The 25208-nt window shown below is 43.3% G+C and overlaps 1 protein-coding gene across 2 annotated transcripts; it reads right to left on the bottom strand.

The window, feature by feature from the left end:
- Nucleotides 1-1153: 1153 nt before the first annotated feature.
- Nucleotides 1154-23425, bottom strand: NUDT4 (nudix hydrolase 4). Of its 2 annotated transcripts, none has more exons than XM_015858146.3 (5): nucleotides 23087-23425; nucleotides 11439-11549; nucleotides 6442-6486; nucleotides 5850-5937; nucleotides 1154-4611 (listed from the first exon to the last, which is right to left on the bottom strand). In XM_015858146.3, the coding sequence occupies exons 1-5, from the start codon at nucleotides 23183-23185 to the stop codon at nucleotides 4409-4411; spliced, it is 546 nt and encodes a 181-aa protein (XP_015713632.2). In that variant the 5' UTR covers nucleotides 23186-23425; the 3' UTR covers nucleotides 1154-4408. The 2 variants fall into 2 exon arrangements, with proteins under 2 accessions (XP_015713632.2, XP_015713641.2); XM_015858155.3 differs by having other exon boundaries at nucleotides 5850-5934.
- Between the last annotated feature and the right edge of the window lie 1783 nt (nucleotides 23426-25208).

The raw sequence follows: 25208 nt of genomic DNA, 5'->3' as shown, positions 1-25208 counted from the left end.
TGTTCATTCTAGCTCCATTTCTAGTGGCTATGTGGTAAACTTACAGCAAACATACACTAAGTGGGCTTCCTTTGCCTTTACTGCTGCTATGTGTCATGTCCCGGAATCCTCAGTGAGAGCACTGACATTGCATCTGGTCAGTTTCTGGATAGCGACCGCATCTGTTGAGCCTGGATTATCAAATGGACTCTAAAACCATATATACAGAACACAGTTGTGGCGATTCCCTTTAGCTCAAGAGAGGGAGGAGTCTTTGGGAGGCTTTTGTCTTTGCATAAACGTTCAGTGGTTGTCTTGACATTTGGCCGCGTGCTTTCATGGCTATGAAGTGTATTGACATCACTGGGAGCTGGCGGGCAGTTCTTTTGTGCGGTAGCTGACTTTAGTTTAAAACCAGTGAAATGTTGCTTCTGTAGCTGTCAAGAAAGTGTATCTCTGACATGGGGAATATCGTGAAACACCTTAATGGATGAGTAACATACGAAGTTGTGACATCTCAATTTATGTACATACTGTGGGGGTTTTTCTGTTGGGTTTTTGGTTTTGGGGTGTTTATTTTGTTTTTTAAGGGTTACGTTTAAAGTGAAATGTCTGGTAGGTTTTGTCAATAACATGTCTTGACTGTAATGTAATATGACACTGAAATAAAAGGAAGAGTGATTATTGATTGTATAGACACTGAGCTTCATTTAACTGCAGTGGGCTGCCACCACCGTGCAGTGCAACTGAACAGTTCTCATCATCTCTTAAAATAAGGAAGCCTTATCTTCTCTCATCAGTCACTTGCAATTACTGTTTTGTTTTCTGCACAGGCAGAATGCAGGTATGAAGCTTTCAGAATTCAGATGAATGGCAGCAAAAAAATCTTGTTATGAAGCCTCTGTGGCTGTAGCAGGGGCCAGGCCACAGGTAAGTGATAGGGAGGAGATGGTGCTCTTCTGCATGCACTGCTTAATACTGTCACTAGAGATAAGGCTCAGCTCCTGCCCCTCTCTGTGCCACAGGCAGGGAGATGGAGCTGTTGCTACAGCTCCAAGCTGAGTTGCTTGGAATAAGGAAAAAAGATGAAACTCACATATGTACATTTTAAATGGGATGCAAGTCTTGCACAGTGTTGGGCTGCAGCACTCGAGGTGGAAGGACTCCCATAATCCACAGGACTAATTTAGATTTTATTTTGGTATTTCTCAAATATAAAAAGTCAAAATTCTTACATCAATCTCAAAAGAAAATCCATGCAAACAGATCAAAATGTTTACAACTTATTTTGCACCCCCCACCCCTCCCTTCAGTTTTCACTTCACAAACCATGGCAGTAAGTAAACCAAGTGTTTGCCTCCTCTTGTTTCTCGTTGTCTTTTTTTACAGCACATTGAAAGGTTAACACAGGGTGCAGTAAGCACCAAAATAAGATATTCCACTTCAGCAGCCTCTGTGCAGTCCTTCAATACTTCTCTTGGTGTTTAAGAGCAGAATATTCCACTTACTCAATGCTCTGTGTGTTTTTAAACTTTAAGGCTGTTTCTCTTTGCTACCACTCTAATGCCACAACAATGCAGAAAGCAGCGGCCCAAACTCAGCTTTCTGAGACCAGAGCATGGTGTCAGCTGCTTCTCTTTCCTCTAGAGAACCAGGTCTGGGCCTGCTGTACTGAATTCACAGCACCAGGACAATTCCGTATCTACTCTGTACACAGCAGATTTAGACCATCTAAATAGAGATGTGCAGAAAATGAGAAGGCTTTTTTTTTTTTGCATTGCAGCTGAAGGCAGACCCACTGCTCCTTCACCAGAATGGTTTTCTTTCAGCACAACTGAAGCACTTTCAGTTTACCTGCACCATCAGATTTGCCCAATTCACAGAACATTCATCTCTGAGGAGTGGAAGTCGAACTACACATCACAGGGTTTCCTTCTGAAGGCTGCACGGAGACTGAAGAGGGTTTATACCATGAATGCTGCTTCAAAACCCATCTGGCATTACTGAACAGCTCAAATGTGTGTGACCAAAAAAAATAACCAAAATATTTATAGGCAATCAACTCTGAGTTTGTTAGCAACGGCAATACTGTACATTTTTACATTATTATCAAATACATAATTCAAGAGTTACAAAATAAGATCATGCATTACCACTAAATCTCATACAAGCTTGGATTGGTTTCATTCCAAGAATTGGAAACTGAGACAGAAGCAGTCTTAGGAATAAGGACTTGAGCTCTGAATTCTTGTTTTAGCTCTCACGTCTTATAGAATCTTGTTACAAGAAAGCCTATACAGGTTTGCTCAATTTGAAGCGTTCAAATGACTACTGAACAAAAAGGGGAGCAAAAGGTAAGTGCCCAACAAGCTCAATTTGTCACTTCCAAAGGCAACTTTAGAGCCAGAGGTACTTTCACACAATAGGGGCAGTTGTAACAAACACTGAACATACCTGAAAATGCTCAGTTCCACCCTTTGCTTTGTAGCCCAGCACACCCCTGCTTTGGAAACCACCGAGTTCAGCCCCTCACCTCATGACTGAAGGCAAGATAAGCTGCCTGCAGCACTTCTGTGCTAAGACATGCCTGAACAGAGCTGAATTATTTCCCATTCTGGAAGTGATCTGGAATAGGACACACAGGGGTGGAACAGCCCTACCCACCATTCTGGAAGTGTTCAGCTTTGTGGCTCACACCCTCTTGTCAGTAGTATTTATACCTCTTCAAAGAGAGCAGCATTAAGAGATCAGAACATCTGTCTCCCTAGTAGTTCCACTGCATTTACATATGGCACAAGGTTGGTTTTCTAAGGAGTAACTTCTGGCAACAACATTTCTTTTTTTATTTCCCTAAAAAAGTGTAACAGCACAAAAAAGTTTAATTTATAGCAGCATTTTACACAATTTGTGTTAAAAAAGTAGAAGTTAACCATTTGTGTATTGAGTAACAAAAGGCTTAAATTACATTTATTTTCCATTTTACACTCACTATTTACTATTTGGACTATTTACAAAGGTTCAAAATGCTGTGTAGAGAATGAGCTATACCCAGAATAAACGTCACACGTGAGGTAACGCTTTACCTTAGCCTCTGCTTTGACTGGCTGGAGAGGACAGTCAGGCTTAGATCCTAGAAGAAATGCAGAATTAAGGTGTTCATATGAATTGGATCGTGTTCCTGTAGAAGAAAGCCATATACACACACATACATACACGGGAAGAATAATCCTATGGTAGAAGCGTATTAAGACCTACAGTGGGTTTAGGTTTCATCTTCTTGGCTGAAGAAGAGGACAAAGAATGAAGCAGAGGGCAGTTGTCAGCTGCACCTCATTTATTCCAGGTGAGTTTCACCAGGAGGCCAGCTGTTAATTACAGAACACTAGAGCAACTGATGTTAATACAGTAAAACTCAAGTATTAAAGAGCTAACTGTAATGCGGGGCTTTCAGCACACCTTCTGAATATGATGAGGGAATATTATTCCTCCAATAGCATATCAACCTACCTGTCTCCAAGGCCCAAGTACCACAACCAGCTCCCACTGGGCGCAACACCTCAACACATGCTTCATTAACCTTAAAGGATGCCCATGGACTAAGTCTCATTTTCCTTCAAGCATTTTTAATTAACAGACTGCATGAACATGACAGAAGATGCCTGTCACTGGAGGTCAGCAGGCTTTGGGTCCTGCCGTGTAATTGCACTATGAGCAAAATGTGCACCACAATGCTGAAAGGAAAAAGAGGATGAGGGAGGAAACTACAACACCCTTCACATACATCTTCTGACAGTTAATTGGTTGACCAAATAACCAAAGTATAGCAAAAGGGTTTGGTAATTGCAAGGCAGAGTTACTGTCCTTGCTCTAGTCCTACCTTATGTGAAGGTTGCAAAGCAACTTTTTGGATGACTGAGGCAAACGGTGCTTAGTGTTGGTGTCCCTGGCTCTCAACGTGAGTTAGAGAGCTTCACTGTAATCGCACTTACACATTCTCTGCCTTCATCTCCCCAAACAGTGCGGCCTTCAGTTCTCAGCACTTCATTTGTGGATACCCAACAAGAGTTTACTGTAGGACCAGCTGCTCAAGCTTTTCTCCAAGCAAGTACTCTTGCAGAACTACCGACAAGTCTTAAATAAGCTGAACACCACTTAGATGCATATTTTATTTTAGCAGATATGGAGATTTACGTACTCAAGTTTCATTCTTTAAAAATGGCCTACTAAGGCATCTTAAAAAAATCCATCTATGGCTTTGGTTTGCTGAAATACTATTTTACATTGTTAAAAAGGAAAGATGCGTCCAAATAAACTTGACATTATGACACATTCACGTATTTCACTTAGAACTGACAGTTATATGGGTGCCTGCATGTAATCAAAGAAGTCTCCCCTTGCGATGGCATGAACAGAAAGGTAATCCAAACGTTTATCTCACAGTAGAGGGCAACCCAGAAGTCTGTGCAGAAGTGACATACAGGGAATTATTATCTGGGAGAGGGGGAACCACAGAGTTTCCATTTGTGGGCGAACAGCTCAGTTTCAGTTTTTCCAAGTACTCTGCATGAACGGGCTTGTGGCACTGAAGGACCTTGATGGCGTCTTCTACTTTAAACCATTCTCTTTTCCTTCCTGAAGGAGCACAACCCACAAAGAAAAACAAAAGTTACAGATGTTTAACAGCACGACCGGTTGCTGCCTGATCAATTACATCTCAGTTACTTCAGGAAGTTCAGGTTGTCAAACAACACAGTGAGACGACAGGAAGAGAATGGATGAGCACAAGAGACTCGCTTAAGCCTGCCAAAACAGTTCACGATAAAGCAGATGGTGGGCAGGAGCTGATGGGACTGCTCATTTAGGCCTTACAGGAAGGAGTTATTATTTAAGTGACTCAATACAGCGTTCCTACACTGTCACCCCCAGAAGTGCTCTGAAAAGCAGAGGGTCAGCAGCAGCCCTTGCTGGATGGTTCCAGTGCCCTGCAGCCCTGTGCTGAGCAGGGATGGAGCAGCGCTGCCCTCACGGTCCCTGCACACTTTGAGCCTGAGGAGTAACAAAAGCACCCACCATATCACTCCTTTCAAGCAACAGACAGTCAGTGCTGCTCTACAGGGATGCTGGCATGCAATATATTCACTCTCCTTAAAAACACTGAGCAGAGTTTGGAAGATATCCTTACAGCTGTGTGCTACTCAGCAACATAGTAATGTGAGCTTATGGACATTAACATTGCTTAAAGCACCAGCTCCTGAAAAGTTGCAAAGCCCTGATCAAGGCAGGATGTGAATCTTGATACCAATTAATAGGATTTCAGTGGGACAAATACACTGTGCCTTTCAAGCACAACTGGCAGATGTACAAACAGGAGTAGGTGTCTCCATAAGGTCAGCACTAGCAGTACCAAAGAATAGGCTTCAAGTGGAAACACACACTGGTGATCACAGTTATTTTTTGTAAGAGAATCAGGGGCAAAAGAAAAAACATCATCAACACTTTCCACACAGACCATTTTGAAGAGATCCCATAGAGCAAAACATTCTACGTTTTAAAGAAAAAAAAAGCTATTGGTATAAAATTCAGCCTAAAAATTAGGAGTCATTCCAGTAACTAACAACAAAATCGATTCCATCTTAGTATTTAGAATGCCTAACTCAAATAACAGCCGAGTAACACCATCCATGAAAGCAGCTCCAGTTACACATGTTGGAAGAGCAGCATCGTTGTTTCTAATAATTTCACTTCACAGAAAAGAACTGGAATTCTTTTTTTTAACCAGAATTACAAGAACCATTTCAGAAAGTGAAATTATTTGCTAACTACATCGTCTTAAGTGTAGCATATGAGGAGAGAGAAGAGAATGCATTTACCTATATTAACAGAATCCTCCCAGTCTTCCAGTATTTCTGTGACAGTGAGAACATAAACGTACGTCCTATGCTTCCGATCCTGGTTCTGCTTGAATGTTAGAAGCAGAGGTTTTAATTCACAGCAAAAACAAGTTGTCGACATTACAGACATCCCACAGCTGTAACATCAGGAGTTACTTACCATAGAAAATACCTGCCAGCAAAACTGGCTTTTATTCTCACTGATGTGTGTACTCATATATGGGAACCTGGTATTTGAAAGCTTTGTTTAACTGGACTCAAAAAGACAGACAGGTTTGAAGACTGTCAGTGCACACGGTTTCACTTCTTTCTATATAAGCTCTAAGCCTTTCCTTACTCAAACCTGCACAAATCACATGGTGGTTAAAGAACATCTGTCTTGTGCATCTTCCAGCAGCAATTAAAGCTGCACTGCGACATTACAGCCAAGTACAACTGAAGTCTGACTCTGTCATATGGAAGTTGCCTCCTGCAGGTTATCAGCTCACAAATAACCAACACCAACAAAAAGCAAATAATGGAACCAAACCCAAACAAAAGCTGTCTCTGCAAAGCAAAAGAAATAGCTCACCTCAAATATCCCGAGCAGTCTGCCCAGCTTCCCCTTTACACCAGCCTACAAAACAGGCAGGAAAAGAAGTATTAACACGTGCATTATAACTTAACAAGTCAAAATACTGCAGTATCAGTATAAGTGAATTACTCTTTCTTTTATTAGGATTATTTAAGCAATTATTTAACATAGGTTTTAATTACAGTGCTGCATATACAGCCAATGCTGAAAAAATAAGCAAGAAAATAAACAGGCTAAGAGAAAAGTTCTAGCATACGGGTCAATCTAGAGACAGGATCATTGGAACTCCATTACTATTTCTTACAGAAACTCTGAGGGCTCCAAGTCCTCGCAATACAGCAGTGGAACACATGTGTAGCCCACTGGTAGATAAAGCCATATTTAGATTTTGCTTCCTTGAACTGATATTTAAGACTGGGCTTCTGAGTGCTAAGATGACATTTTCTAGCCTTCAGTCTTGGTTTCCAGCTTTAACCAAAGTTACCGATGCCTTTATGTAAAAAGGCCATATGGATGTTATTTACATTCTGCTGTGCAGCTCTGACAGGCAACTGGGCAGGCTTCGGCAGTAAGCCTCATCAGCATCTCACAAGTGAATGCTCCATGTCTTTCTTTTAAAAGGAAGCAGATGGCTAATGTTATTTATTAGGCAGTTTTGATTAAAGAAGTCTGCTCTCAGCCTCTGCATCTCAGTCTTTTGCTTATCTAGAGCAAGAACTAGACCTGAAGCTAAAGCAGAGCTGTAGACATCCCTACAGCTTTCTTCATGTGTTCTTCAATTTCCCCCTTGTTTCTTAGTACCCCAAATTCAGCCTGAACTTGTCATCAATTTCACTATGGCCACGTGGAGTCTGTTTCATTTTAACAGCTTCTCTGTTCTGCCTCCATTCTAATCAGAGTGGTCTAAACAGATACTCGACTGAGTAATTCTGAATTGAACAACAAAAGCTTTTGTGCAACCAGATGTCATCAGATGCAGTATCTCTCCCCGATCCCAAGTCATTCTCTAGGCAAATACACGTGCTTCCAAAATGGGGCATCACTTCTGCAGACAGGAGCATCTTTCAAAGCTTTTACATCCAAAATACAGAAGACAACAGCTGAAGCCTTGTGGTTTTTCTCTCAAAGTAAGCTACTCTCACCTCAGCTGAGTAACAGCAGCCATTATTTAAGAAGTGCCATTAAATTGAAGGCCACTTGAAGACTCGAGTGCTTTTCCTAACCAAAACAGTTTCTCCAGGTTCTTAACATGGTACCTTCAAAATCTGTCACAACCGAGTCCTAGAGGACCAAGACAAGATCCAGCTTCTTCCTGGAACGTCCAATAAAGTTCCCACATCACAGATTTTGAGCTCATAACCCAACGTAATGGTAAGTTTTGGGGAGTGAACTATTTTGGCTTTCTTATTTAGCCATTGTGAGCCCACAGCAGTTAAAACAGCTGTATAATAACTCAGCAAAATCCAACAGCTGAGTGAGATGCTCAGCTCCAAGAGAAAACCTCAAAAAACTGCCTTTCTTTTAGCAAACAAGCTGCTGTCAGTCTATGAGCACTACAAAGTAACTTCCTCACATCTGCACTTCAGATACGCTGTAATGCTGGTCTAAATGGAGCCACAGGAAGGAATACAAACTGCTTCATCCCACAGCCCCCCTGGCCTGGAGGACTCACTGCTGGCAGATCCTAATGCAGCACTGTGGGGATACAATCAGGCTTGCCTTGTATTTCCTGTAGATGGAGCAAGAGTCCTACTGGAACTTTCAGGCTAACAGTCTACCAGCATAGAAAGCTGCTTAAAATCTGCAACATTTAAAAGTCATTTCAACTGTGGGATCTGTTGGACAGTGCTTCAATGGCTGCAGTCATGAAAACACAGTGCAAGGCTATTCCTGCTCTTTCCTGCATACTTTTAGAACTTAGAAGGGTTTCATTGTACCATTGTAAAATCTCATTTAAGAGGGTTTTTCTGTTGTTGCTTTTTAATGAACCAATGTAGTATTAGCTACTTGCTGGAGCAGATCCTTCTATTTCTTGCAATAGGTCTTAGATAACATTACTGGCACTTCTATGGTTGCAGCAGATTAACCAGAATCAGCCTCCTCTTCTCAGGGAGCCATATTTCCACAGGTCAGGGAGCAAACAGCACATCTTTCAGCTGACATTTCAATACACTAACCAGAAACAGAGGAAAAGTCTTACTATTTTTTGTGTGAGACAGAAGAAAAGGCAGTGGGAGGATACTCCTTCCTTCCGAGAGGCCAGAGGATCATCTTGCCCCCTTCACGTGTCAGATTTACCTTTGAATACCACATGTGCAAGCCATTCCCATTAACAGCTATCATGCCACCCAACTGAAGACTAAGCTCCAACTTCAGAAACAAAGCAGCTCTGCATTTAAGCAAGGTGTAGCAGTACCCTTCTGGGTCTGCTTTGCACTGTAACTTCATTTTGATATCCTAGTTTCAGGTTTGTAAAAGCTTGTACCTAAAGAAATTGACAAGTTACCTTAGCTACTGTAACCCACAAAACAACAGTTCAATTTATACTATGTAACTACACTAGTGGATCAGAAAGAAAGAACAGAAAGAATAATTCATACTAAACTTTATATACTGGAAGAAAAACCCCCCAACATTAATATGAACAGAGCTCAAAGACAAAAAACAACAGGAGTGACTCAGAGTCTGACTATGGAGGAACTGCAGTGCACGAAGCTTTGACTGCATCTGTCCTTTGTTTGGGTTTTAAAAACAAAGATCATTTTTAATACACTTTTTGTGGGAAACCAGGGGATATTTAGAGCCAGTGGGTTAACATACTGTGAGCTACCAGTGCTCCCGCCACTAGGAACGGCCCTTACAACACCTGCTATCAGTGCCTCTCTTTTAATAAATTAATGGATGCTGACGGTTAGTTTGTGTATGACCCAATACTGAAGAAACACGGTTCAAAGGAGTGCCAGTGTGCCTGCTTTGAAGTTTATTCATTCACAAAACTCTTAACAGTTCACTTCACTGTACTGTAACCAGCTTGCCAGGTGACATTGACCTTAGTGTAAAAATAGAAAGGACATCCATCTCTAAAACGGTTAGTGTGAATTTCCATGGCTCAAGTAAAAACCCTGAAGAACCAGCGCAGCGTTCATTAAGAATGGTGCTTTTCCTTGCAGTCTTACATCAGCACACAGGATTCAGCCTGTAGTTTAATTGTATTTTGGTTTGGGTCATGAACTTTTAATGTTCATTATCAAATGGCCTTCCAGTATGTGAATGGAGTCTACAGAAAAGCTGGGGAGGGCCATTTATGAGGGCATGTAGTGAAATGGCTTTAAACTGGAAGAGGGTAGATTTAGTCTAGATAGAAATTCATTGCTGTGAGGGTGGTGGGACACTGGAACAGGCTGCCCAGTGAGGCTGTGGATGCCTCCTCCCTGGAAGTGTTCAAGGCCAGGCTGGATGGGAACGTGAGCAACCTGGACTAAGGGAGGTGTCCCTGCCTATAGCAGGAGGCTGGGACTACATGATCTTAAGGGTCCCTTCCAACCCAAAGCACTCCATGATTCTATGAAATGATGGAAATCCTCAAGCTGTTGAATAAGCATCTCCAAATAATTTTTGCTCATTGAAGCCCCTGACTTAAGAAAAACCCTTACGTACTTTGAAGCTCAGCCAAGAGCCGAACATGGCAAGCAGGTCATGCCTTTCTGGAATACCATTAAAAACAAAGTGTAGCCATTGCCATAAGAGCTTTAGAGCTGTTGGGTTCTTCAGCTCCAGGAAAGCTACTTTGGTGGCATATAAACACTGGTGATACCGCCATTTTCCTTAGTTGCTTTTCGATCATGAAGGCTCCTACTGAGTGTTGTGACTGCAGCAGTATTTCAAATGAGGAAAGGTCAAATTTCACCAGGCACAAGACTGTTTGTTTTTTTAAATTCACACCTGAATCTGTATGTTGCAGATGTGCTCATTTTTCTACACACAGTATCCTTTTTCCTATGGGTTTGTCTCCAAGTATCAGCCTCCATGTCCCAACTCACTGCTACACCACTTTGCTGTGGCATTAACCTGACAGCTCTGTGTCTAGCACTGTCTGCAAACAGAAGCCTGACCATTGGTACTTCTGATGAACCCCCCCAGACAACTTCTATGATATATTATGATGTGGAAAAGCATCAGGATTTTCCCTAGAGGTTCCTCTACTGCCTTGCCTGCAGAGGGGCCTGGATCTTTGCCCCCTTCAAATGGGGCTTGACTGCCTTATAGCAGTCTCCTTTACTTTTATAAATACAGGAGCGCTTGTCTGAATTCATCTTGGGCAGCTCCAAACTGGCCCCTACAACAAAACTGAACACAGCAAGGAAATCTGTGATAACCTTGAATCAGCAAGGCTTATTTATGCTCAAATCTTGCTGCATGAGGGTTGCTAAGAGCACTGAATAGCAAATTGGTCTGTTCCTCACATAAGATGAGAAAAAGAGTCAACAAATTAGAGCACATAGAATTCATTCTGACACCAAAAGGCAAGGAAATTTCAGGCAAGCTATATTTACATCAGGTTCCTGTGCCCACACAACAAAGCTAAGAGTCTTAAGGGTATGCAAACTAAAGCACCAGGTAGTACAGCTAATAAAAAAGAGAAAAGCACTGAAAAAATACATTATGCATGTTGACAATCAGCAACAACATTAATGTGCTCTGTTTTACTGGGATGACAAAGCTGTTCACCATTGGATGTTCTGTACTTCACTCTCTTTCTAGCACATACCAGCTTTCTGTAAAACCTTGCACTTCCTGTACAATGCAACAAGCTGCTGAGAGAGAATGCTCAGTGTCCCCCCCACCCTGGAGATATTCAAGAGCCATCTGGATATGATCCTGGACAACAAGCTCTAGGTTCTGCTTGAGCAAGGATTGGAAGGTGACCTCCATAGGTCCTTTTCCTTTCCTATCTCAGTCATTCCGCAATGAAGTAGTTGGGAATTTTTTGTTACCTCTTCATACACCTCTCTGACAGCTGCTCCTCCAGGTTCCTCTTCTGGTTCCATTCCTCCACCTGGTACGATCCACTGATCTGGGTATCGGCTACTGCTTACTAACAGCACCTACAAACAATGCAAATCACTGTTAAATACAGCTTTTAACTCAGGAATCTTGGTACCATCTGCTTTTTCCATAGCACACTTATTCACTTGGATGTATAGATTATAGGCTTCAAAAATAAAACAACAGGTAACCAGGAGCTATAAAAAGCACTTACAACCACAATCAATAAAAAAGTAAAAATTAACATCAGCCTTTTTAATACAAAGTCAAGACACAGTTATTTCATAGATACACCCTTCTTTAGATGCTTGGATACAGTATGGAAAGTACATAATATGGTGTGCATAAGAATGAAGACATACATCAAGACATCTCAACACCAAGCCCTGGGATCACTAAATGGGGTAAAAATTAAGAGATTATCATTACACACAAGCTAATTCTCATGACATGGGATATTCTGGCTAAAGATCTGGCCTTCTCAAAATATCTATAATTTTTAGTCTTAAACAAGCTTCTTTTCATTAACTGAAGTGTGATATTAGCACAGTAAGCTTACAATATTGCATAACTCAATTAAAGAGCACTTTATTGGCTCTTATTCAATTTGGTTTCTTCTAACACTTCTCTAAGAGGATAAACTGGAACACTGAATTTTAAATGACTCCTAAATTTAGTAGCAGATTTTAAGTCATATTAGAATGTATTTTTTAAATACTTGTATGCCACCTGGTTGTACCATTAATGCATACCAACTTACCACTGCTCAGAGCTGAGAACGCATACAGCAATATACTAAGGATGAGGATACCTCACTTCTACATTAGCCTGCAGTAGATGACCGTGAAAATGGTATCTCGATTCAAGACTACACAGAGATGAATAGTGTTCCTTCTAAGACATGCTTCACATACATCGTAGAATTACTCAGGTTGGAAAAGACCCCAGAGATCATCAAGTCCAACCACAGCCATCACTGCCTAGATAAACACTGCATGTTCTAGGCAACACTGACACTATACTGAAGTCACAGGACAAGTGTTCAAGAATCAACACTTGGGATTGGATTGATACTTGTGTCTTTAAAACCCGAGACATTTGCAACAAGGACCTCAGCTGAAAGGTTTAACTGTTGCCTGCTGGCAAATGACTCAGATGACTCTTCTGTCCTCACAAACTGACAGTCTCTGAACTCACCTTCTGGTTAATTAAACGGAACAACAAATTCTGTTATGGGCACAACAGGGATATACATATCATCTATACACTGTCCCTTCAGCACTCAAGAAATACAGTGTAGGTTCACCTAAAGAAACTGGGCAGTGTAACTACAACCATCTTTGCAAACACAACATAGGTGCATATTGAAGTACAACTAAATAAGCCCTGTGACAAATATCTGCTCTTGTAACATTAATTCCAAGAACTGTTCTGCTCTTAAGGACTCCACAGTACCAGGTCCCACCAATTTTTCTTATGCTAAGTGAGAAACACAACAGAGACCATCACTTAGTACAAAAATCACTCCAAATACGTGATTTACATGCCCAGATGTTCAGTCAACTCAAATATTTTACTTATTTACCTTATCTAGTAACAATCAGCAAAAGGAACATTGAACTTGATCTTTATCAGGTCTTTGTTGACTAGTATCCTTTGACACTGACAGATACACAGCTCTACTGCCTGTAGTTGTAAGCAGGTTTTTAAACATGTCATTGGAACACCTATATGACTACAAAGAGGATGGTGACATTACATAAAGCCCAACTGTAAATATTGAGTTTATGAATATCTCTGGGATCCCAGACATAAGCACCGCATGTTATTTTCTGCTGATCAAACTCACGCTCACTGGAGTCATGTGAAAGCTACCAACAGTGATGAACAAAAGGATGATTATCTCACATTAACTCATTCCCAGCTTAATAGAATAGTTTTAATCAGCACTCATTGTTTAGTTAAGCTAGACATAAAATTCTTAATTACTATTAAGGGATAAATCGAGTTGCTGATCCTGGCAGCACAGCATAAAGCCAGGAATGTTTTATGTCTTTATATACAGTTGTTGACTACTGCTAACCCAATCAATAGTCTGCTGGGTTTGTATACCTATTCATTTTAAATTACCCTTTTAAAAAACAGAAGCAAATGCATCTAGCACCTAATCAACATTAAAATACACCACTCTACTTGATAGGCTTCAGAGCTGTACGTGTACTCAGAAGTGCTACCACCTAAGAGTTCATTATAGCAAATTCTCAACTCCCTACTAACCTTGCAACCAAAGTACCTTCTCAAGCACCAATGCTTTTGTGCTTTCTGTTATCCCACTGCTTTTATAATCTGAATCTAAGGGACCACACTGAATTACATCCTTGGGACTTTCAAACACGCAACTTTTCCCTCCCACCAGAAATACCCACCCTGGGGGATGCCAGCAACAATACACTCTGTGGTAGTGAATTTCTACACAGCACTGAGAGTTGCTTACTACCAACTGTAAGATTGAATGGTAAGGCTAAAAAGCACACTGCATCACCTTTCAGTTATGGTAGCAAGCAATCTTGCACTTCCTGACCTGGTTGGTTTTTGATTCCATACAGAGTTTAATTTTCAGGCATTTCTATCTGTAACTGGCCAGAGACAGACCTGATGGTACTGGAATTACTGCACAGAGCACTTAATGAATGCACCAGAAAGCTCTGGCTGCTTCAAAACGCACTCACTTGGCAGAAAAGGTGCAAGAATGGCAGCAAACAGCCATTAATTAATTTTCCTTTATGTAAAAGGTGCAAAGCAGGAGAACAGATCCAGGTCACCTGAACATCCTGTCTCTTGAGTAGGGTAATCATCAGGCAGACAGTGATACCCTGCTGAAAATAAGGGCTACAGAATTTAACACAACCTGATTTTCAAATAGCCTGTGAACACCAAATTTTACCTTGTATGTTCTACCAAGCACTTCCTATGCAGAGAAATCTGTGTCCTGTATCTCTGAATACAAAGGAAGGTTCCTGTAACTCAAAGAATTGAGATTACTTTTTCCATCATATTATTTGCCACTAATCACTGTCTTATGTCTCTCAAAGCTTTATTGACAATTGCTTCTCTTCTTTAAAAGAGCAATGGTATCCAATCTGCTTGCCTGGTTATACTTCTTAGGGTTACCTTACGCCAAAGACTATGGCAGACTATTGTTTCTCATCTGTCAAGTGAGGCAGTAAAGTAGCAGAATTCAACAACGAGAAGAAAACGAAGGATCCCTCCACTAAGTCTCACTAACCAAGTTTTTACCTTGTTTTCAAGTCCAGGAATAGCAATGACCTTTGCACATAGCAAGGAAGAAGAACTGCTTGCCAACCTACTTGTAATAAGCAGCTATCAGTATGCTCAACCAAGAGATGGTTAACCAAAAAACCAAAGGTAACTACAGAGCATGTGGCATCATGGGACTCGCTCACTATAAATGTTAAACTTACAGATAAACAACTGAAAGTTCTAGAAGATGCCAAAGTTTTGGCCTGCTTAATGTTCCTCAGTCAAAAGAATCACGTGAAAGTTGGCGGTGATATATATTCCATAGGATTAAAACAACTGCCCAGAGTAATACAGATTACAACCTCAGGCTATTTCTCACTACATTTTCATGAAGTATCATGGTTTTGTGTATTCTTTGACTGCAGGACATTGTAACTTACAGAAATAATTGGATTAAAAATAGCTTACATTAAAGAGAACCAACCAAGGCTAAGGCTGAAGGCTGCTAGACAGAACAAGCAAACTCACACAGCTGGATTCCTTGACTTCAAAGCACAATTTCCTATGACTCGAAGTGATGGAAGAGGAAGCAGCAGAAGCTTGTATAAACAGACTAGAAGATGCAGATCTTCCCATAGTGGATATATTAGTTGCAAGAATGAAAAAGATCAAGAAACATACTTGCAGATGAAAGGGTTCCACACAAGTTGCCATAACACATCTTTGTAGGCTCTCTCCTTCCAGTCTAACGACGTCTGTTCTTCTCTTCCTCACTGTACACCCCTTTTCTCCCATCACTCACACTACAGCTGTATGTCCAGCTTGCTATTTCAACTGCCTGACAGGAACAGCTATGTTAGCCCTTTCTTCATCCTGTATGACCGACAGTTTTAAAGGAACAGCTTTCAGGAGGGAAAAACAAGCCAATCCCTTGACTCATTGAGCATGTGCAGCCCAGATCACACAGACACAACCCTGCATGGATAAGGCAAAGATAAGGCAGGTACATGGAAAAGGAACACAGATCCCAAGCTCTACAAAACTGAGTACCCATGAAAACCTGCAGAAACTGTAAACTTGTTGGAGCACAGGGAAAAACTGGAAGGACAAGAGGTACCTCTCAGGTATGAAACAACTTCAGAATGCTGGTACAGGAAAGAGAGGTACTTTGTGTTCTCAGAACTGCCAGAAATATATTTCTGAAGGAAAAGTTTCCAATCCTGTTGTAAGAAAACATCAGAACTCGCTTTTTTTTTAGCAATTAATATAATCTAACCTAGCACACTCATCATGGAAAAGTCCAGGCTATGTGGTCATTCTGCCAGCTACAATTACTTGGAAGAGTCAAAGGTGACTGAAGCCAAATACAGCCAAAAGGGTCAGCCAAGCCCTATCATCTATTTAAACGCGGCCATCAGCAGATGCTTGGGTAGAAACAAACAGGAAATATTTTACTATTTCCCCAAAAAACCCTGACCTCCACTTGTTTATCCACTCAGGAGCTTCCTCAGAAGTACCAGGGAACTAATTTGAGTGCTCCAACACAAGAACACTACTGAGGAGCAAGGAAAAGCATCTCTTACTTATGCTATCAAACATTAGAAGAGATGTTTGTATCAGATTTGTAGGATTCTCCCTGTATGTAGAAGGTGTACATATCAAGTTAGAGAGCATATCTCAAGTTATTGTAATCAGAGATTCTGTTCATCTGATGCTCTTTAATTACTTGAAGAATCCTCGCCTCCTTTCAGTAGTTCTGCAATAGTTTCTCAGTCCTCCCATAGGCTGCCATGGTATCCATGCTCCAGAATATCTCACTCTGGACTCCAGAAAGTTGAAACATGCAGTGGACCTTCACAACTTGCTACTGCAACACCATGCAGACCGCATTTAGTAAGGGATATATTTTCGCCTTCCTGACAATATTTGCCATAGGCTGCCTGCTTATAATTCTCATCTTTACTGTAATCATTCCCAAAATTATAATAGAGTGGTAGAAAAAAAAAACCCAAAACCTTGTCAGACATTTAAAAATGAATTCAAGTCAAGGATACAGCATCTTTATTCCTCCCCCTTTCCCTCAGGCTTTGAGTTCAGGAAGCTGACAGCTATGCAGCCATACAAAGGTCAACACAAAACAGGGCAGGAACATATGTTTCTAGCTACCCCATCTCAGATCAACTGAGATTCAAAAGCCTCTAACAAATTAATTTACATTAAAAAAAAAAAAAAAAGCAGTGTGCACAATTATGGCAGGTTTAAAAAGATTTGGTTGAAATGAACAGAAAGCAAAGAAATGGCCTAATAACTAGCAGTATACTTACCTCAGGGCTGGGGAATTTGAGCATAGCATCTTGAAAGCAACTGAAAACCTGAGTCTGGTCCATAAAACATTGAAGTCTGAAATAACACTCCAAACTTAATGCATGGATCACTGATCAAAGCACTGACACAATATTCAGGTATCAGTGCAACTTCACTGACATTCAAAAAATGAACAGTGAATAAATAATAGACCCAGACATTTTGCAATACTTTAAAATCACTTCTGTAAATGACTTCTGAGATCTTATGATTTTAAGGTATGTGGCAATATGGAGATCAGCCTTATTCAGGAAAGGTTTTGCCTTAACTTGCAATTTAAACTCCATTATCCCATAAATTCTCCTTTACATGAAATCCACATATTTAGGCAACCTCTTGTTATACTGAATCAGAAGTCCTTTCCTGCAACTATTTGAAGTACTTTGTTCTGTTCTTAGCCTAAAGTGTTCATATCAGGCACAGCTGCCCCGTGTTACAGCAGCGCTTCAGCAGTAACACATTTCCTCACGTCAACAAGCACTGGTGTCACCTATAACTTTAGGTCTCCTTCTGAGCTTTGCTGTGTTCCTGCAAAGCAGATTTGACAGGACTCAAGTGTGATAAGGGATGAATAACTTGCACTCAGCTGAGTAACAAGGTGAGATTCCTGGCCACAGAAAGCCCTGCAGATAGTCCAGGAAACCTCAGAACACCTATAGAAGTTAACTTGACCTCCCAGGCTCAGTCAGATCCCAATTCATTTGACAGGACAGCCTTTCCTTCTGCTGGCCAACACAAATCAAGGAAGACAACATGTCACCTGGAAGTGGCACAACAGCCAGACCTCATCTTGCTGCCCATTACTTTGCAACTTGAAACTCCGGCCTAATCTGGAGCAGCTGAACTCAGCTTTCCTGGTTACTCAGCAACATAATCCATCTGACCAAGGGATCAGCTTCCAAGCAAGTTTCAAGAAGCAAGAGCTCCAAGACTTTGAGAACACACTTAGCTGTAGGTAAAGACACAGCAAAGTTATTTCTTGACACACACCAGTTAGCTTTAGGCCTTTGTTCTATTTAAGATACTTTGAACTGCCCCTCCCATCCAAATACAACACAAAACCATACATCTTTGAGACAAAATTTATTTCAAAATATTTAATTTACAGGACCACTGAGGTGCTTCAGCATTAGATCAGGCTGTAGAGTTCCATGAAGTCAGCGCCTGGCCAAAGCCAACACAACTTTCTTCAAGCTGGAGTAAATGGAGAATGCCACACCTCATTAAAATAAACTTTGAAAGCGTTCTATAACGAGACAAAAAAATACACACCTAAGTGTCATCATTAAACTCAAATCTGTAAAAGATACTGAAAATACTGCTGAAAATCCCATTGAGAGATGTATGTGTATACAACATCTTTATGGACACATACATACGTAGACATGAAGTTTCTGAAGATGTCTGCCACTGTTATTTTGTAGAGACCGATAGCATTGAAACTTGTGTGCCACAGAACTAACCAAGGCAATTCAAAGGCAAGTTTAGCCACCAACTTGAATTCTTAAAATCAGCCTTGGATGGTACACGTACGCTGAAAAAGGTAGTTTCTTGAGTGTCTACAAAACTGTTATTAATTCAGAAAGTCAACTTTTAAACATGGCAAAACAAACTAAGTTTTCTTCTATATGTGTCTGGCAGGTACAGCTTTGTTTCCTTCTCCCTCCAGCCCTGTGTGAGCAACCATCCACTCATTAAACACATTCATTCTGACACCAGCAACTAATACCATGGGTATTGAAAACCATACTCCAAGTTTTTTCTTAAGAAATAGCTCGTGGCTGACTGCCTTCAACATCTAAAGAGGCACATGGGAAGACAGGAGCTTCCTCCCATGGCTGTCAGCTCAACTCCCAGGGCTTTGCACAGCTTTCAGGCTTCCACTGCTGCCAAGTTCAACAGGAAGGATCCCAATGGCAAGGCAAAGTGGATGTACATTTCGGTTTCAGAAAACTGAAGAGCGCTGTGCTATAGCTTTAAACGCATGAAGTGCATCATTTAAGTGACAAAACTATCATGAGGACCAAGGCAGATTTCAATGCCAGTTTCTTAAAACTTGATGTTGTACAGCCAAAGAAATAAAAGTCTATGGATTGGACCAAGAATGTTACACAATATCAGAACCCTAGTGTTTTTAAATGAAGTTAAAAGGCAATAACAGAAACAAGTAAATCTACATTTCCTTTATGTGACAATATTCATACAGTCTCCAAAGTACAAGGAAACCATTCCCATCTATTTTCATCTCTTATAAAACAAGAACCAGCAAAACAAGAAAACTGAAAATGGGTCTTTTGTCTTCAATTCTTGCTAACAATTTGTATAAAGCTACTTTTTAGATCTGACACTAATAACTGCCTGGTTGATCATTGAATTAGAGCTTTCAATATTATATTTAATTATGTAAATGAGTGCTTGCAGATGCCAAAATAATTAGAACAGACTCAAGTTTTACATTCAATGTATTTAAAAATAACTGCTTGTTTATTCGTATAACATGCAGCTGATAGAATAAAAATTAACTTGTTCTGATTCTTTAAGCAACTAGGAATATGCATTTACTACATGCCATCCTGGTCTTGTTCTCCACTCTAAGAGGTGACCATTTCCTCATCTACCCCCTGGCCCAAATCTAAGCCAGCAGCAGCACTCTGTGCAAAGCCAGCATTCGATGAAGAGGCAATTCCAACTGGGGAAGCCACCAACTCTTGTGGCACTGCAAGAGACTCTCCTGCTACTCATCCTAGAGGCACTGTACATGTATCTGAGCCACACACAAGAGACTTGCATTTCCTCACGCACAAATATGCCAGCCCATCCCAGCCTGCTGAATACCAATCAGCCTTAAGCATACACCTACCAGCTTCTCGCTGCGCTAAGATGCCGTGCACAGCCCCCACATTTCACGCCTGCAAAGCCTTGCTTCATTTTCCATGGGATTTCTCCTGCTTCATTTCCAGCAATTTCTTTCATATAAATAGCAGACATCGCCTGCAACTACTGTTGCACTTTAAGAATGGCAGAACTCGGCACCTATCTGATGTCCAGCTATCTTGCTCTCTCAGCCCAGACGATGGCAATGAAGTGACCAAAACAGGCTTCACTTTAAAGACAGAAGACTAAGAAATGTTCTTTTAAAACACTCCAAAGCAACAATACTTGGCTATTTAGGTTTCCAGGGTGGTTTTTTTTGTTATTTTTTGTTTTAAACCATGCAATATTACAGCACGATGTTTACAAAAAGCTAAGATAAAACTGGCTATGCCAGCAAACTGACACACACAGGGTCCTTTGAAAGATGATGCAAGAATGGAGGATTTTTGCAGCGGTGCAGCTATTTGCACACACATCAGCTGTCCTGCAAGTGCATGCTTCATTCTGCAATGCCAGCTCTACAGACAAAGCAGAAGCATTTGATAGGTTACAGCCCCATTTCCACCCCCTAACACCACAGAGAAGTGGCTTTTCTCAAACCTGGCAGCAAGAACTGCTGGTAACTCTAATGGACAGTGCTGCAGCCAGACAGCAGGAGCTCAGTGACTGCTCCCAACTGTCTGCAAGGTCTACCAGACTTACCCTGACCTTATAGCTACCCTAAGGCCCACTTATGTTTTGAATGAAGAAACAGGAAAATAATGTATTTCCCTTCACTTTGCTTACCATTCTTTGTTACCAGCCTTTAATTGTTATGTCCCTCCACTACCCATAAAACTCAATTGTAAATTGAGCTTCAGTAAGACTAGGAAGGCAGCGTAACAAGATCAAAGTGGGTAAGGAACACACCTAAAAGCCATAAGCAGACTCTACAGCAAGATTAAAGACAGATACATTGTTTTATATAGTAGACATTTTCACTGAGGACAACCATGAAAATCTATTACTGAAATCCTTAAGCCTGCTACATTAAGCCTCCATAAATAACACGAGTCTCCCTGCTGATATCCCGAAATTGCACAATTAAAATGGCAACTGGTTAAGAGGAATGTGTGGTGAATCCAAAATGCAGGAAGAACTTTTGCTCCAGTGCAAATATCAAGAGTGGAAACAACCTGAGTATTTGATATCACCTCTAATCACGGGATGAGGACACAACAGCTTCGTAGTCATTATAAAGACAGGATCTGCCATAGTTTTTCTGTGGTATGCAGGCAGAAGTATTAGTAACCATCCACACAATGCTTTGGGATTCTACTCAAGACAACCCTGTTGCCCACATTCAAGAAATAACAGTAGCAGACTAAAGGAGATGAAAGAAATGGAATCGTGGAAAAAGGGGCAGTTCTAAGACTTCAAAGTCCATCAAAACACTGTTAGGGAATGGCTGCTGTCTATGGAAACGTCAAGTCAAAGTACTAGAAAGGAGGAAATAAAACTAGGTGAAGCACAGAGACCTGGACACGAAGCAATCATCTACAGAGTCAAGGCAAAGTTGAAGGGCTGACTAATTCTTCGGTTTATATGAGAAGACTGCAGTCAATACCCAGGTACCACTGACTTTGTAGTTCCTCTGGTGCAGAAGCTCCACTGCCTGCAGCGCCCTGGAGCTGAAAACTCTTTCCAGAGAACAGAAAAGGAAGCACAGAAGACAGAGGGTTGTTAGAGTCAGGGTACTATGGTTAATCTGCGGTTGGACTTGATGATCTTCGAGGTCTTTTCCAACCTGGGTAATTCTATGATTCTATGACATAGCATTTCAAGCAGACCTACATCAAAAAGTGTATTTAATGAACAGTACTCAAGAACACCACAAGTACATGTTCCTCATCCAGCTGAGGCACACAGTGATATAAGTCAACGCTGGTGATACAAGTCAATCACAGACAGCAGCCACAATAAACCGAGGCACAGGCTCTGCAGTGAGATGGTAGAACTGGCACTTGGGAAACATCTGAACCAGGTTAGCACATGACCACTGCTTTTCAGGCAGCAACTCATCAGAAGACAACGCCGTTACCACACATTTGATGTACGCCCTGAACCCAACTTATCCCATTCATACCATCCAGCAACCCATCTGCTCGGCAGTGCCAAGCCCAGCCCACACCAGCTGTGTGGACGTTCTGTCGGGTACCCTTCTCCTTTAAAACACCCTTTAAAGCCCACTCGGCGTGTTCCTAAGGCTGTAGTGACAGCAGGCGCGGGGTAACAAAGCCCAACGCCACTCGGGTTGATTCCTGGAGGCACCGCTGAGCGCAGTGAGGTGCGGCCTCTCCCCGCCGGGCGCTCACGGCCCCGCAGCACACGTGCCTCACTGACAGGCGGCACAGGGCGATAGCTCCTCCCAGCCTACGGGGAATGGAGAACGAACGCAAAGCCATAACCGGCGGACTTAAAGGCATTAAAGAAGAAAAGAGGAGAACGAAAGCCAGGACAGAGTGTGCCGTGCTTCCAGACAGCACGGAGACGCATTGTGCAACGCATCCATCAGCGAAGTTCGCAGATAACGGCCGGTGCCATTGACCTTGGCTGGGATATAGGGCAGCGCTGTTGCCACCTCCCGATTCTGCCGCAACACCGCACCGCGCTGCCCACGACGACGGAAAGACAGCGAATAAAACCCGCAGAAACCAGCCGCGAGGCGGGACGGCGTTAAGCTCCTTCCCCCCCCCGCAGGGATGGCCGCGTCCCCCCTCCCCCCCGGTCCCGCCCGGTGTGTGTCCATGCCCGCAGCCCGCCGCCCCGTCCCGCATCGTGCCGCCATTACGCGGGGCGCCGCCCGGGGCCGGCCGTGCACAAAGGAGGCGCCGCCGCCCCGCGCACGTGGGCCCGAACCCCGCAGCCCCAAGATGGTGGGCGAGAGCCGCGCCCGCCCCGCGCCCACACCCACCCCGCCGCCTGCTCCCCCGGAGCGGGGCCGGCCACGCGTGGCGGTGCGTTCCACGCCGACACAAAGGGAGCCCCGCCCGGCTCCCGCCGACCCGCTCAGCCCGGGGCTCGGCTCCCGCCCCCCGGCCCCACGTGCCGGGCTCACCTCGTCCTCCCGCTCGCTGCGGAAGCAGAGGCACGCCGCCCGCTTCTTGTAGCCCTCCCGGTCGTACGTCCGCGTCTGGTTCGGCTTAAATTTCATCATAGAGGCGGTGACCCGCCGGCAGCCGCCGGCCGCCACGGCTCCTCTCCGATCGCCCCGGGAACACCGCTCCTCCGCTCGCCGAGGGCCCCGCTGAGCGCCGGGGCGGGAAGAAAGGCCGGCCCCAGCCGCCTGTCACAGCCGCGCCGCAACGCCCCGACCGCCACAGCGGCAGCGCCGCGCCATGGAGGCTCCGCTCGGCTCCGCGCCGCCCCGCTCGCTCTGTCCCGGCCGAGAGCCGCCGCGGCGGCCGCCCCTGCGCCCACTATTTAACTGGAACGCGCATTCCTACGCCCGCCAGCGCCGCGCTGCATCGCGCAAGCGCAGCGAGGAGGGGAGGGAGGATGGAGGGCGGTGCGATGCGGCGGGCGGGGCACGGGGGAGGGAGGGAGGGAGGTAACGCGGCGGTCACGGCGCCGTGTGCTTAGTCACCAGCGGGACTGAGCGGAGCGGAGCTGCCCCGGGGTGGGAGGAGCCATGGCGAGCACTGAGCGCCGTGGGGTGGGCTGACGGAAGGGCAGCGGGTGAGGGGTTCTCTTAATGGAGCCCCGCTGCCCTGAGGGAGCGGCTCAGCCCTCTGGTGTTGTGCTGTGATGTCCACACAGGGTGCACCTGCAGGTAGTCTGTGTGCGGTTGTGTGTGTGGCGAGAGCGCTTCAGGAGCTGAGGTAGACAAAAGGCCCGGCCTTGTGGTCTGCTGCCCGCACGCCTTCTTTAAGATCTACCCTTAGAATCACGCATTCTGGAAAGGCCACTAAGCTTTTTGTCAGCCCATCCCCACCGTGCCCGCTGACCCTCAGCGCCGCATCCACGGGTTCATCGTTCACCTCCAGGGATGGTGACTCCACCCCCTCCCTGCGCAGCCTGTGTAAGGGCAGCAGAACTCTGATGTTGTTCCCTCACATCCCATCTGCACCTCCCCTCACACCCTGATGCTTTCATTGTGACCGTGGGATCCTGCACAAACCCAGCCCAGAAGCACAGCAAGGAGAGGCACCTTCCTGCAGTGCCCTGGTGCAGGCAGCTCTCAGCTCTCTTTCCTTAACCTGAATCTTACTTGTATTTATACATTTTATTTTAAAAAGCACCCAGCAATTGGCCTGGCAGGTTAGAGGTTTACTTTCCCTTCTCATTCAGAGCAGATCCAGATTGCTGTGTGTCATCAGTCACACCTCAGGCTGTGTATAGTCTTAGTAATGATCTAATAGTTCTCTAATCAGAATTACCTATTTATTTTTGCAAGGGAAGGGCCAATACCCCATTAGTATCGGAAATTAGAACTTCAGAGGTTAAAGGGGTTGAAATGGAAACCTCAAAGAATATTGAGGAAGAGCCAACAAGCACGTATGTAATGCCTGTATTTGTGGACTTGTCCAGGGTGTGGTACAGCGCAATTAGATTAATACTGCAGTTAGTCTTTGTACCACAATTTTTTAGATTTAACCTTGCCACCTACATCTGTATAAATGACATAGATTCATGTAAAGCATATCATTGAAAAACATTGGTCTGCTTTTTATTGTAGACCGTTGTCACAGAACTCATCTCAATTTGGGGTGTTCTCTGAGCTGCCGTTTGGGGCAACAAATGTATTTTCAGTTTCCCTGCTGTGACTCTTTTCAAGTTAACTTCTTTTTCCCTTAATCTGGGAGTCTTTACCTGCCAGCACAGTTGGAGGAAGGTCAAAAGGAGGATTTATGCATAACGAGAGCAGTGTCCAAAGATCAAATGAGCTGAGGCCAGGCTTTCTGCTTCTGAACGACTCACCTCCCCCCCCCCCCAAAACAAACAAAGTATTGACTGCCAAATCAGAACACAACATACAAGTCCTCTTTCTGTTGTGAAACGCCATGGTTCTTTGTCACGTATTGCAGAGGTAGGAATCAAAGAGAGCTCTGCACAGAGGGCTGGTCAATACAAGATATTGGCTGGCTGCATTTACCTCTTCTCATCTGCCTATCTTCAAATACAGCGACAGCTCCAGTGTTCCATAGTTTTGAGGGAGCTCCCTTTGTTTTTCTAGAAGC

The sequence above is a fragment of the Coturnix japonica genome, chromosome 1 (assembly GCF_054131305.1).
Source record: "Coturnix japonica strain WE chromosome 1, WE-NBRP24, whole genome shotgun sequence".
In the NCBI taxonomy this organism is placed as follows: domain Eukaryota; kingdom Metazoa; phylum Chordata; class Aves; order Galliformes; family Phasianidae; genus Coturnix; species Coturnix japonica.
The sequence above is the reverse complement of the archived record's forward strand: the minus strand, read 5'-3'. Positions and strand labels throughout refer to the sequence as shown.